The 14,983-nt window shown below is 41.1% G+C and overlaps 1 protein-coding gene across 1 annotated transcript in view; it reads left to right on the top strand.

Moving 5' to 3' along the window:
* tmem47 (transmembrane protein 47) overlaps positions 1-6,685 on the top strand; it is a 58,821-nt gene extending 52,136 nt beyond the window's left edge. The window contains exon 3 of the mRNA XM_080203934.1: positions 5,378-6,685. Coding sequence (XP_080060060.1) covers positions 5,378-5,556 — 179 coding nt within the window. The 3' untranslated portion in view covers positions 5,557-6,685. The remainder of the gene's footprint in view (positions 1-5,377) is intronic.
* Positions 6,686-14,983: the final 8,298 nt, after the last annotated feature.

The following is a 14,983-nucleotide window of genomic DNA, read 5'->3' as shown; positions in this document are numbered from 1 at the left end:
TAATGGAAAAGTACTATGGTAATCAATGATGACACCAGTTTAGATGAGAAGGGGTTCAGCTTTTCAGCTCTTGCCAGCTTCCCACGGTGCTGTGTGCCATCGAAAGCATACATGTGACAATCCGGGCAGCCCCCAGGACATGCAGGAGAATTGTCAACTGCAAGGTTGAGCTCTGTAACTCCTTATGATGTTGTCTTTGTCTCAGTGACATGTTTCTTCCTCCTGTTGCTGGGGAACAGTATCACTTTTTGTTGACAGCATCCAGCAGCACATCTAGGAAGTTGTCTGTGAAATAAATCACATCCTTTGGCTGGGATCTAAACTCACACTTCCAGTTCTCTAAAAGCCAACTCCAAGTTCTTCGACTATCATGTTTAGATTGTCCCTTTAAATACTAGTATTGAGATGGGTATCATGTGGATCCACATCACACTCAAGAATGGACAGGTTAACTCACAAGCAAAACGATAAGGAGGTGACTGAATTAAAATGCAACCGATAGACATGTAGGACTTATTTACAGATTTCCTGTGCCTTGTTGGACCTCGCCTAACATCCGGTGCCTAAAAAGCCAAAATTCAGGGCCTATAACTAAAGAGTGGAGGGCAAGAAAGTAAGATGACATCAGAAAGCAAATGATTTAATTCCTGAATACATTTAAATCTTTACCATTTTATTTAGAATGATATTAAATGTAATCACATGCGCATTTGTGGGCAAAAACCTCCACGCATGTTTTATGAATGTAAGCTGTGATGTGTCTTCAACATGAGTGCTTGGAAAGCTCTTCTAAATAATTTCTATTTATGTAGCAGCCTGAAGCAGTAAATCATCTCCAAGTGTTTCACAGAAGCAAAATCATACATCCGAGCAGTAGTGTGACATTTGATAAAGATGACTAAGGGCCTTGGAGAGGTTTTGAGAAGGCTTTGAAGATATGGGGAGAGTGAGGAAAGCAGTCTGATTTAGAGCAAATATTCTAAAATGTGTGGCCAAGGTAACTGAATGTTCAGCTAACATAAGTAATGCAGAGGGAAAGCGTTAAGGCAAAGAAAGCCAGGAGTGGAAGTGTGAAGGGACTGTGCTGTCATGTGTAGGTAGAAAAGGTTGCAGATGAAGGACGAGTTGAAGCCATGGAGTACCTTGTTGATGAGGGTGCAAATTTTGAATTTGATGAATTTGGAGGCTGGAGAACCAATGGAAATAGATAGGGGACGGGTTAATGCAGGATAGAATGTGGGTTATGGAAAAACCTGAGGCCAGAACTCTCCATTCACCTGACGAAGGGACAAACCCCAAAAGCTTGTGAGTTTACTATCAAATAAATCGGTTGGACTTAAACCTGGTGTTGTCAGACTTTTTACTATGGAAAAACAACTCAGGAGAACTTTCAGGAACAGATGAGAAATGTTGCAAAAGTGGAATGGGCAGTCTTGGTGATAGATAATAAGAACATAAGAACATAAGAAATAGGAGCAGGAGTAGGCCATCCAGCCCTTCGAGCCTGCCCCGCCATTCAATAAGATCATGGCTGATCTGTCGCTGCTCAGTTCCACTTTCCCGCTTTCTCCCCATAACCCTTAATCCCCTCTCTTATCAAAAACCCATCAACCCGTGTCTTAAAAATATTTAGCGAGGCAGCCTCCACCACTTCAACGGGCAGAGAATTCCAGAGATTCGCCACCCTTTGAGTGAAGAAGTTCCTCCTCAACTCCGTTCTAAACCGCCCCCCTTTTATCTTGAGGCTGTGCACCCTAGTCCTACTGTCTTTTTTGAGCGGGAAGAGTCTCTCCACCTCTATCCTATCCATCCCATTCATCATCTTATAAGTCTCAATGAGATCTCCCCTCATTCTTCTAAACTCTAACGAGTACAAGCCTAGTTTATTCAGCCTCTCTTCATAGCTCAACCCCCTCAACTCCGGTATCAGCCTAGTAAACCTCCTCTGCACTCCCTCCAAGGCCAAAATATCTTTGCGCAGGTGCAGTGCCCAAAACTGCACACAGTACTCCAGCTGCGGCCTCACCAATGCCCTATACAGCTGCAGCAAGACCTCCCTACTTTTATATTCAATCCCATTAGCCTTCCTGACCACCTGCTGCACCTGCAAGATAAAGAATAGGTTTATTCCAAAAACTCAGTGTAAAATGAAACATGGTTATAAATTGCCCAGTTCAACCTGAACAAGGTATTTGGGAATGGGATGAAACAAAGGGCCAGGATGCAGAATTTTTGACAGTGTTGTGGGATGGTTTTTGATTGGACAATGTTAAGTTAGAGAAAGATTGGAACTGTCCACAATGTGACATTTCAGAATCATAGCTGTTGTGTAGAAAAAAAGCATATGCTTAGAAACTGGTCCATCACTATGGATGATGTCTGTAAGGAATTAAAGTACTTTCAATTAAATGTCTTGAATTTGAAATCCCATCTTCCTGCATTGGAATATTTCAGATGGTACGGTTGCATCTGATAAATAATGTTAAAGGAATTGGGAAATCAGGGCCGCAATTCTCCCAAAAGTGCTGAATTGGCAGGAAAACTGTTTGAAATCCCGACTGTTTTGGCAGTTCAGCTTCTCACCGGAATCTCCCCATTCTGTGGATTGCAGTGGTCCCAGTCGTGAATATCATTAAAAACCCAGTGGGGAGAGGGGTGGGAGCTGGAGCCTGCGCATACACATTTACCCCCCTGGGAGGCAGGCCCCACTCCGGCTGACCCCACCCCGCAACCTCAGTCCACCCCAATCACTGCTGTCCCTCCATCCCAGAATGATCTTGTCTGTAGAATGGTGGCAGGACCCCTCTACCCCTAATGATTGCCCTTAGGCCATGCCCACAATAGGCCCCACCCCTTTGGCACTGCCTGATGCCCAGTGAGCACTGCCAAGGTGCCCCCTGGGCATGGGCACTTTGCCTCTTGGACAGTGCCAGGAGCACAGGCTGGCATTGCCAGGGTGCCCATACCCAGGGGCAGGAGCATCAGCCCCCACTGCCTGACCTCTGGGGAGCCCTGATTGTCCCCTGCCTTCATTCCGGCAGGGTCTCTCTGAACATGGGGAACTAGCCTGAACCCCGCCAAAATGAAGCACTCCTGGTGGGGTGGGAGATTCGACCGGGACCTGAAAGTTCCTGATAATGATCTGCTAAGCATATTTAAAATACGTTTTAAAAAGGCTCAAATTACTTACTCACCTTCCCATCAGTTTCCAGCGTGGTCTGACCGGCGACTGTTCGCTGGCTCTGGGAGATGCTCATGCATTCCTGGCGCATGCGCAAATTCCTGTACAAGGCCGGCGATGTGTATCTTCCATGTTGACCTGCCAGAAAAGTTGCGGGTCGTGATGGGAGAACCGTGGCCCAGATTTCAAAGCTGTTAAATGTTTCAGTTGTATTTTACAACAGGAATGCACATCTGCACTTTCACTGTTTGGCTTTTAGAATCATAGAATCCCTATAATGCAGAAGGAGACCATTTGGCCCATCAAGTCTGCACTAACCACAATCCCATCCAGGCCCTATTCCCATAACCCCACATATTTATCCTGCTAATCCCCCCTGACACTAGTGTCAATTTAGCATGGCCAATCAACCTAAACCAATTCTGTGTTTTACATATATATACATACAGAGCAGGAGAAAGTGACTTTGCATTACGTCTTAATCATGCCATCTATGTATGTTCATTATCTGATGTACCAGCAAATTATATCAATCCAGAAGGTCACAGTTAAAGAAACTGATCTGTGTAATTTAACCGATCTCTGTTAGGGCAGCAGTGGCCATCACAACAGGCTTTAACATTGGGGTTTCAATGGGTTTCCAAATTTGGCAACTTGTAATTTGCCAAATATTTCAATGTTAGTTGACAAATAAATTGGATTCAGCTTTGATGTTGTCCAATAGTTTTGTTGCCTGCTGGAAATCTGAAAAAGGCCGAGAGCATGCTGGAAAAACTCAGCAGGTCCAGCAGCATCTGTGGAGAGAGAAACAGAATTAATGTTTCGAGTCCAATATGACTTGTCTTTGAAACTAAAGTTGAAGGGGGATTCCGAAGAAGAATCGAAGAAGAAACATCAATTCTGTTTTTCTCCCTCTACAGATGCTGCCAAATCTGCTGAACTTTTTCCAGCATTTTCTGTTTTTAATTTAGATTCATCATCTAGGTTGACAAATGGTTACATGCTAAAGGGTCAATTTCCCAAATCTCAGCTTGACTAAGCATTTTCAAAAACAGCCTGTTATTTAAAGTGCCTTTAACATAGTAAAACTTCCCAAAACATTTCTCAGAAGTACCAATAAATAAAATTTGACACCAAGCCATAAAAGCTGACATTGAGCAGATGAAAGAAAGATTTTAAGGCGTGTCTTAAAGGAGGAAAATAAAGAGCTGTAGAGGATTATGGAGGGAATTCCAGGGTTTAGGACCTTAGCAGCTGAAGACATCTTTGGTGGTGATTAAAAATCAGGAATGTTCAAAAAACCAAACAGGGAAGCCAGAGATCTCCCAGAGAGTTATAAGGCTGGGAAAGATTGTAAAGATGAGGAGGGATAAGGATATGGAAGGATTTGAAAACAAGAATGAGGATTTCAGGGAGATAATTAGACATAGATATGTCAAATAGGAGATCTCCCATCTACATTAATGCATGGAAAACTTCATGGAACCTGGTGATGGTTGACGTCCTCCATCTTGTACACAGTTCTTAAGAAGGACAGAGACTGTGATCTTATAGTTTATAGAATAAACTGGAAGATGGAAGTAGTCTCAATAATGTTCAAAACTTGACCTGCATAAGAGATGTGTTTGGTGTTCTTTGTGTAAATTTCTAATTTCAAATGTATATCCACCTTGGGATAAATGGGGGCGGTCAGAGAAATTGGACCCTTACTATTAAGTTTATCAGCTCTCTTGTAAGATGAGGGCAGAATGAAATGACGACTGTGGAAATTGATGTGCATTTAATATACTTAGTGATCCCAACCCAACTGTTCTATTTAATGGAATATATACAAGTGGGACAGAGCGCAGGTGGCATTTGAAGTAATATTTTAAATTATTATTTTTTGACAAATTACTATAATTATAATAATATCACAAACTCTGACATTCATATTCAGGTTTAGTGCTGAATACTTACTTAAATTTTAACCTTTAATGATTTCCAGTGACAACTTCATAATGTGTTGCGTAATAGATACACAATCCTGAAATATTTCTCCACTTTGTTACTGAATTTTATACATAAAAGGTGTTATGTAGGTTGAAGGCAAGAGAGAGACATGAGAGCCTGCACTATTAGAATGTTTTTCATTCTTCATATTTGTGGCTAAAGGAACATATGGCTATTGTTTTAACCATGTCTATTTATTTGCAGTTGTTCTCCAAGTATGTGGACTCATTTTGTATCCAATCAAGTTTGTGGAAACAGCTACCATGCGAACATATCATGAGTTCAACTGGGGTTATGGCATTGCCTGGGGAGCTACAATCTTCTCATTTGGGGGAGCCGTTCTCTACTGCTTAAACCCGAAGAACTATGATGACTACTACTAGAACAGAACTGATTCCACTGACAGATTTAAAGTAGAGCTCACTACCTATGCTTACTTGCTGTTCTCTCAGTTGAAGTGTGGCATTTAACCTGTTCTATCAATGCACTATCCACTTTGGCTATAATGAAGATAAATGCTTTCAACCCTGCACCACAAGGAACTCTGGAAGAAGTTATGGCTGAAATTTCTGTACATTGGCAGTTTCATATATGGACGGCTGGAATGCAGACTTCTGATAGTGTCATATCATCTAAGACCAATCACAAAGAAGCTTGGCTTACAGTGAATAATATTAAATAAAGACCACGACTGCAAGATGTTCACTTCAATATGCCCACTCAAAAGAACTTACTCTGAGATTGATAGTTTTGTGTTTCCTGTTTTGAGGCTGGGAACTTGTGCCTCATTTTTGGATTTGGTTCAGATAAAAGTATGACAACTGATGATTGTTCTGTGGTAACTTAAGTATAACTGCATGCTTGTATCCATTTACTCTTATTCAGCAACATTTTCTGTAAACTTGTCTTAATGCAAAGTAGAATTATATTACTCCTGTTTATAATTATTACAATGCATTTGGAACACAAAGCAGTTCTTGCACTGTGTTGAAGTTCCATTTGCATTGTCAAATTAAAACTGCAGTATTTTATCTATCATTTTCTTATGTCTACAAATGAATTTTATGAAGTATGTTTAAAGATAAACAACATAAGCAAATGTACATGTACTTAGAAGCCACAATATAAAGTTAACTATGAGCATTTTCAAGAGTTGAAAAGCCAGAACGGACCTTATCTCCAATTGTAAGCACTCTAATTTATTTGAGCAACTACTGTATTTTTATATAGATCTCTGCACACAACTTCCAGAATATTGTATACTATTCCTTAAACTGTGCCTAAAAAAACTTATTTTGACTTATATCTAAGATAAATATCATATTTCCAGTTATTTGTTACCTCTTTCTTTCTCTGTATCTTTCCTTCCCAAAATAATAGATCAAAAATATGTTCAATTATTAGAAAATGCATATTTTGGGAAGGAAGTAGAGTTCAGTTCCAGCTACAAAATACAGCATCAGTACTATGAATCGACAGAACTGTGCAGAATAAACAGCCTGTATACCTTAATTCTTCATTTTATCATTATTTTCTAAAAGAAACTTCCCAAGGATTTTTAGAGATTTGATTGTGTGATTTATCTAAAAAACAATCACCAAGAACTATTCTTGCTCTTACGTGGATATTAACAGAATATGCTGAATGATTAAATTCCATCAATTTTTCCTTCAACTGCACGTTTCAAAATTGATGATCTCAGCAGCAAACATTCCCTTGGCAAGTACATTAACGCCAACAAACAGGATACATGAATTAACCAATAAATGTGCTCCGAGCTATAACAACTGTGGATGCTGTTATGCCTTCTATAATATTATGTAATTACATTCCATATAACTGGCAGTCAGCCTGTCTCACTTTCTAATTACAATTAGCAATGGATAAAATAATAGGACTGATCTTTGTAACTGATATTTGTGACACAGTCACAGCCAATGCATAGCATTTCACTGATTGATTTTTGTAGGAATAAGAGTGGGACATTAAGCCCCTGGAGACTATTTTGCCATTCAATGAGATCATGACTGAACTGTGCCATGTACCTGATTTTGCTTCTTATCCACTAATATGTTTAATTTAGAAAAGACTTTTAGCCCCAGATTTAAAATGAATAATTGATCCAACATCAATGTGCTTTGCATAATGTCTAAATCTGTGTTTTTAAACTATAGACTTTTAAACTTTAAAATATAAACATTGTATTCCATCAAATTTATAAGATTAAGGGTTGATTTTTAACTGAAATTTTAAAATGTTAAGGGAAACAGGGCAGTCAGAGGAAAAAATATTTTTATTAGCTGGAGAATCCAGAACTAGGGGACTGTTAGGGACCAGATTAGAAACTTCAAGGGATATTATGAAGTTAGCCTAGACACCAACTTTATTTGATTTTGGCATTAGTGTGGGCATAAAGTATTTCACTCCAGGTGTGATTCTATTGACCCAGTAGATAGTTTTTATTAAAACAATTTTTATTTAAGAACACCGTTAAAATATAACAAAAAGAATTAGCATAACTTTTACCAATTAAAATACTTAGATGTGAAAAAGTATAATTCTTAACAGCAATCAAGCTCTATAGTTCCAATTTAAGGAATATTCCCAGGGACATATGTCCTTCTTCAGAACCAATTAGCAGCAAAAATAGATATGCTCATGTGGATGCTAGACTTCCAGGCTTTTAATCCCTCTGGATGGATATAGAAAGACACCTGCATTTTGACTCCCATACAGCAGTTTCCAGAGAAAGATTGCAAGCAGCAGATCTTCAAAGAAAGAGACTTACGTTATGCAGGTCTCAGTTTCCAGTCGCCAAAGAAACAAAGAGCTATTTCTGCTCTCTACAGATTCTAAGCAGCAATTAAACTGTGTTTCTCTCTTGCCTAGCTCCACCCAAACCCATGACTCTTCCTGTCAAAACCTTAATCGAACCCCAATCTGAAAAGTCCTAGGAGAAAACATTAAAGTAACAACTCTATCTTAGTCCAGTTTAAGACAAACAAATTAAGCTCATTACCAAGCCAATTGATCCCAACAATACACTGCCCATGCCATAATATGGATGATGTTGGCAGTCGGCAGGCGTGCGCAGTTGATCAGCAGTGGGCATGCCATTCCTATTTGAAAGTTTTTAAAAGGGCAGAGGTGCCCTTTGCACATCAAGGGGCCACCTTTCTAAAAAAAAATCCCAACTTTCTTCCTACCTGCCTGCTCTCTAAAACCTACAAACATCCCCCATCCCACCTTTCCAGTCCTCTCCCCAAGCTGGCCAAATCCACCAGCCCAATAGCCCAGACTTACCTTGCTCTGGGATCCCTTGGCTGCTGGCCAATTGGATTAGCTGGTAGATTCTGAGGGGAGAACATCCTTCTCTAGCGAGGGTAGAAACCCTACTGTAAAGTGATTTAGCCTATTCACAGTTATGGCTGTGGATGGGCTGGTGTGGTAAAATATCAGGACTGAGCTATGTTACAGATATTCGTGACACAGCATGGTCAATGCATAGCATTTCACTAATTTTTACAGGAATAAGAGTGGGACATTAAGCCCTTTGAAACTGTTTTGCCATTCAATGGTGTCCATGCAATTGCTGCAGCTGTGATATGAAAATAACATGTACAGATGAATTTCAGTCAACTTTGGTTCCTGAGGTGTGGAGAGCAGGCACTGCCTCCCCTGCCCCACTTCAAACGCAGCCCTGGGCATAAGTAATTCTACACTGCACTCCCTCCAAGGCCAGTGTATCGTTTCTAAGGTATGGTGCCCAGCACTGCTCGCAGAACTCCAGTTGTGATCTAGCCAGGGGTTTGAATAGTTGAAACATGTCTTCTATCCTTTTGTATTCTCGTCCTCTAGATGTAAATTCCAGCATTTTATGAGCCTTTTTATTTTCTGTACCTGTTCATGACACTTTACAATCATCTATGTACCTGGGCCTCTATGTCTCTTTGGACCTCAGCTACTACTAGCTTTTTATCATTCAATAAACATGCTGATTTTTTAGCTTCAAGGTGGATGACCTTACATTTGCATCCAGTGAAATCCATTTGCTTTTGTCCACTCACTTAATCTATCAATCTCTCTGTGTAATTATAATGCTTCCATTTACACCATTTAAAATACAACCCATCTTTGCATGATGGGCAGATTTGGACATGTGGCTTTCAATTCTATCATCTAATTAATATTTTCAAACTAAAACATAAATTACCTGTGGACTTTTATAAAGAAGGGTGAGAAAAGACCACCAGGTCTATCTCAGCTAGATACATTTACACTATCTACCAACTGTTTAATCACACAGCCTCCTAAAAGAAGGAAAGCAAAATTGTGTCCTTGTGGCAAATGCATGGACACCAGCATGTCATCATGACCCAATGGCCTGTTCGCTGTACAGAAGGTCTTTGGTTAAATGGCTGTCATCCATCCAACAAATGTAGACCAGCCACAGCAGGTGTCATTGACTTAGTAATGAATGTATGCTGTCAAAATTAGCATGCTTGGAGTTGATGACCCTTGTCCTACATTTTTAATCCTACAAAGCGACAATCATTCATAAGGGATTGGATAAACAATTCTAGGTTAATCGATCTAAACTGGGCTCTGGGAATATAGAAAGTTTGAAGACATTAGGGCTGTGTATTCTGCTTTCTGCTCACAGGCCAGAGTGAAATTGAGACTGGGTCAAATGACAGAACTTCCCTCTAGTGGGATGGCACAGTGGTTAGCACTGATGCTTCACAGCACCAGGAACTCGGGTTTGATTCCCAGCTTGGGTCACTGTCTGTGTGAAGTCTGCACATTCTCCCTGTGTCTGCATGGATTTTCTCCAGGTGCTCTGATTTCCTCTCACAGTCTGAAAGATGTGCTGATTAGGTGCATTAGCCATGCTAAATTCTCCTTCAGTGTACCCAAACAGATGCCAGAGTGTCGCGACTAGGAAATTTTGCACAGTAACTTCTTTGCATGTTAGTGTAAGCCTACTTGTGACATTAATAAATAAACTAAACTAAATTAGTGATGGCACGCTGCTTTCCCTTACAGGCATTTTATAGGAAGCTTATCCTGCCAAGAGATGTTGAAAATATATCTGAGACAGCGAAGGTAGAAACTCTTCACCAGTTTTTCCTACCCATTATATGCCATCTAGGTTTATCCTGTATGCGCGAAGGACATCTGCTTATCTTAGTCAGAGATAGGAAGAAGTGAGAACTTAGAGAGATTTGAAAACAAATATGAGAATTTTAAAATTGAGGTGCTGCCTATGGCTGATCAGCAAGCACAGGCATGATGGTTGAAAGGGACTTGGTATGAGTTAGGACACACAAAGCAGAGTTTTCAAGTTCACAGTGGGTAGAACATATGAAATTGACCAGGACTGCCTCATTATAGTTAAATCTATAGATAAGGGAGGCAGGGATGAGAGTTTCAGCAGCAGATAATCTGCAGTTGGGACAGAGTCAGATGATATTACAGAGTTGGAAAGTAGGGGTTTCAGTGATACCACACAAATGTACTCATGAAGCTCATCTCAGAGTTAAGTATGATAAGAAGGTTGGAAACTGTGATAACCCCCATGATATGCATGGGTAATCATTAATTGACCTCCCAATTGTGCTCATTGAATACAAGCTCCCTGAGGACTGGTGATTAGCCCACCAATTGGAGCTCATTTACTGAGCTCTATATAAACAGAACCCTAAGAGAGTCCATTAATCTTTTGGGACTCCTTGTGTTCACCACAACTTGTGGTTATTGTTTATTTTCATTTGTGCAATAAAAGCACGGTTCCTTCACAGCCGACTTCTGGAGTTAGTATGGAAACATTATTAAGTCTCAGACTGTTGCAGGGAGAGGGATGGAATCAGTTGTGAGTAAACATACTTTTTGCAGGGGACAGGGACAATGGGCCGGATTTATTGGAATTGGTGAAGCAGGCATGGTGATGAAGAGCTGGGAAAATGGGGCTAGAGTACCCACATTGGATTCCACCAACAGGAATGTTGTCCCCAGTTAAGTTGAAAGCCCATTGTGAAAATCTCGCTTACTATCGGGGGAAAGGCAATTAAGTTCATCAAAGAACAATTTAAACCATCTTTGTGCCCATTGGAATTTGTGGATTGAGGGTAATCCCTAACTTGAATATCTGTCCCTTGCCTCCTGAAGGATAGGCACTCCCTTGCCCTTTCTGTGACGCTCACCGTCCTCTGATCCCCAGCCTTCCATCATTCAGCGGGGTCCTGGGATTCAACATTGATCCTGGGGTTGGGCTTCAATGCATTACCAGCCACAGCTCCTGTCCCTGGTGGCACTGCCAGCAACAGAGTGTTGCCAGCCTCTGTTTAGCCAGAAGCTCTTGGGCCTGAATCTTTTTCCTACAAGGGCCTTAATCACATGTGAGACCTGAGGCTGGCTAGTTAAGTGCCTGATGAACATGCGGAGGGGAATTCTCCCATCTCACCTGCCACAGGAATCATAATGGGTGGTGGTGGGGGCCGTGGAATGGACCACGCAGAGGCTCATTGGCCTCAAGTCAGATTCTCCGGTCTTGGGGTGTGTGCGGCTGGAGAATCCCACCAGTAATTGCATCAGCCTCCTTCCTTTGGAATCAACACAGCATTCCCACTGTTTCTCAAAACAGTGGCTGTGGGGAGCTACTGGAACAAAATCCAGCTTGATAGTTCTATATTTCACAATGGAGCAAATAATGCTCATGTTGGATAAGCAGTCTGATCGTTTAGAGAGTGTGGAAGTATTGCAAGCAAGAGTGATGGGGTAGAGCTGGCGTTGTTAACACGTGAGCGGAATCTGGAATGTGTTGTTGCATGATGTTGCCCAAAAGGGACAACATTTAGAAATAGGAGAGGGTCCAGGATAGATCCTTAGGGACACCAGAGATAACTGTGTGGAAGCAGGAGGACAAAACCATCACGGATTAGTGGAATGGGATGTTAGCTCATGGTTTAGTTGCTGCTGTAAATCATGTAATTCAGCAAAAATCAAGCCAATGAGACACAAGATATGGAATTTGTTAACAAGAATGGAAGTGATTTCATTTACTCAGCAGTGATTTTAACCAGTTAGTTTATTAATATAATTCATAATAAATGTGTCTTTTAATCTTGCAAAATGATTCATTCTTAAAAAATGCAATAGATTCGGATATGAACCAGCAGGAAGTTTAACTCTAACAATACCTCAAAAATATATTTGCCATTCAGTTATGTTTATCTTAAGCCAATTGTTTGTACTTGACATTCAAAATGATTAGATCCGATGATTAGTTAGTGCAGTATATATGAAGAAGGAGACGGAAAATAGTTTCCAAACACAAGGTGAAGAGACTCTTAGGGCTGCATGTAAAATAACATTGCAAACATGATAAATGTAACTATGATATAACCGCACAGCGATCCAAATTACAAGATTAATTTGTTCCATTTTGTGAACAAATTAGCCCTTACATCATCCAGCAGAGAAAATGTCGGCCTTCTGAATGCGATATTTCAGTTGTTAAAATGCTGTCTCTAAACTCCGGACTTCCTTGACTGTTAATTTGCATTGAAGCTGAGGAGTGCGTTAGAGATATAACATTATTAACAAAGCAAAATATAAATGTTGCAAAGCAATATCAATGAGTAGAGTCCAGAGTCATTTGTTTTTTTGGAAAGCTGATTGCAAAAGTATGGAGCTATCAGGTTAAAGTGTAGAAACTATCAAAAAGAGGGAATTCTTTCGGATGTTATTTTTTCAGCATACAACTGCAAATATGAAAACAGCATCTTTTTTCAGGAATATTGCTGCTGCATGGAAAGAGTTCAGAAGTTTATTAAGCTAACATGGAGAGATTGTCAAGTTTTGTCTTCAGGGCCTGTGCTGCTAGAGTAAGCTGTTCAAGCCAGTCTCAACAATCCTCACTTAAACATCAGCAGATATCCACTGCCCTTACTGCAGCCATAAGATCTCCTTATTGTAGCACTGAAACTGATGATGGAACAAAGACAATGAATGTGATGGGGCTAACAATAGGGCAAAATGCTTTTAGTTATGCCATTTCATCAAAGTGTTAAAAATGATCATAGCCAATGCAAGTTATTTTGTGCATTGTCTTAGGCTGATTCAATCAGTCTAAGCCAATGATTTAACAGCAGAAAGTATCTTTGCAACTGGTAGTTAGATTTATTTTCTTGCAATCTACAAATGGGATGATGTTGAAGGACAATTCATAGAATCTCTACAGTATAGAAGGAGGCTATTCGGCCCATTGAGCCAGCACTGACAACAGCCCTTCCCTATTCCTGTAACCCCTATATATTTATCCTACTAATCCCCCTGAAACTAGGGTCAATTTATCATGGCCAATTATCAACCTAACCCGCATATCTTTGGACTGCGGCAGGAAGCTCGAGAACCCAGAGGAAACACACGCAGACACGGGGAGAATGTGTAAACTCCACACAGATAGTGACCCTAAAGCTGGGAATTGAACCCATAGCACTGTGAGGCACCCCCTAATTAATGCAGGCATTCTGATCTTTCTGTTATTGGAAATGCTGGCCTATGAACTGCCACCAAATTACCTTGGCTGCTTTTTGTGCAGCAGCTTTTCCTACATTTTCTCATTCTTGGGACTCTTATTTATTAGGTGAGAATTCTCCTTCAGTTGCTGCTGCAAGAAAAATTCACAGGATGTGCTGGCTGGGCCAACACTTTTATTACCATCCCGAATTGCTCTTGAGAAGGTAGAGGTGAGCCACCTACTTGACCCGCTATAGTCCATCTCATGTAGGTGCATCCACAATGCTGCTAGGAAAGATTTTGACACACTTCTGCCACTGTTCAGCAGCAGGGGTTGCACAGTGGCACAGTGGTTAGCACTGCTGCCTCACAGCACCAGGGACCCAGCATAGATTCCTGGCTTGGTTCACTGCCTGTGTGGAGTTTGCACATTCTCCCCATCCAAAGATGTGTGAGTTAGGATTGGCCATGCTAAATTGCCCCTTACTGTTGGCTAGGGTAAATGCTTGGGGTTATGGGGATAAGGCTGGGTCAGATTGTGCTCAGTGCGGACTCAATGAGCCGAATAGCCTCCTTCTGCACCGTAGGATTCTATGATTCTGTTGAGTTACTTGAGTGCTGTTGGAATAGTACTCGCAGGCAAGTGGAAAATATTCCATCACACTTCCTACTTGTGCCTTATAGTTGGTGGACAGGCTTTGGGAGTCAGGAGGTGTTTTTGGCAAGCAACAAGTCTGAAATTCAGTTCCATATCTGCATTCATCACAAGTCTTGCCAGCTTCAGTAACTCCAGGCAAGGTGCAAAGTAATTTAATTGCCGAATAAAATGTGCTTCAGTGAAGAGACAATACATTAGTCTCAGAAGAGTGTTCCGCTTGCTGCAGCCCCATTTCCCACATAACTCACTGGGCTAAATCTTATCAAAAAATGACAAAGTGCTGTTTCTGACGAGAAAAACCAATGCGTTTCTCTTCAGAGAAACTGATCAGTTTTCTCTTCAAATCTTACAACACTCTGTCAGTAAAAATCAAGGGGTTGCGATTTATGCTGTTAGAAACACGCCAGCAAAACCTGGCTGGACTGAGTTCAGGGCACCATCTTCAAAGGGTGCCCCCATCAGAGCTGCAATAAACCTCCCCTCACCCCAACAACACATTTGCATGAATTCACCCTCCTGCGCCTAAGAGGTATCCTCTGGGGCTCGTCCCATAGCACAGGTTGGCACGCCAAGGTGACATGATGCCAACCTGCCAGTGCCAACCTGTACCAAGAGGCAGTGTCCAGGGGCAT

Source organism: Carcharhinus amblyrhynchos, chromosome 15, assembly GCF_965287045.1.
Source record: "Carcharhinus amblyrhynchos chromosome 15, sCarAmb.v2.hapA, whole genome shotgun sequence".
In the NCBI taxonomy this organism is placed as follows: domain Eukaryota; kingdom Metazoa; phylum Chordata; class Chondrichthyes; order Carcharhiniformes; family Carcharhinidae; genus Carcharhinus; species Carcharhinus amblyrhynchos.
This window is presented reverse-complemented; position numbering and strand designations above follow the sequence as displayed.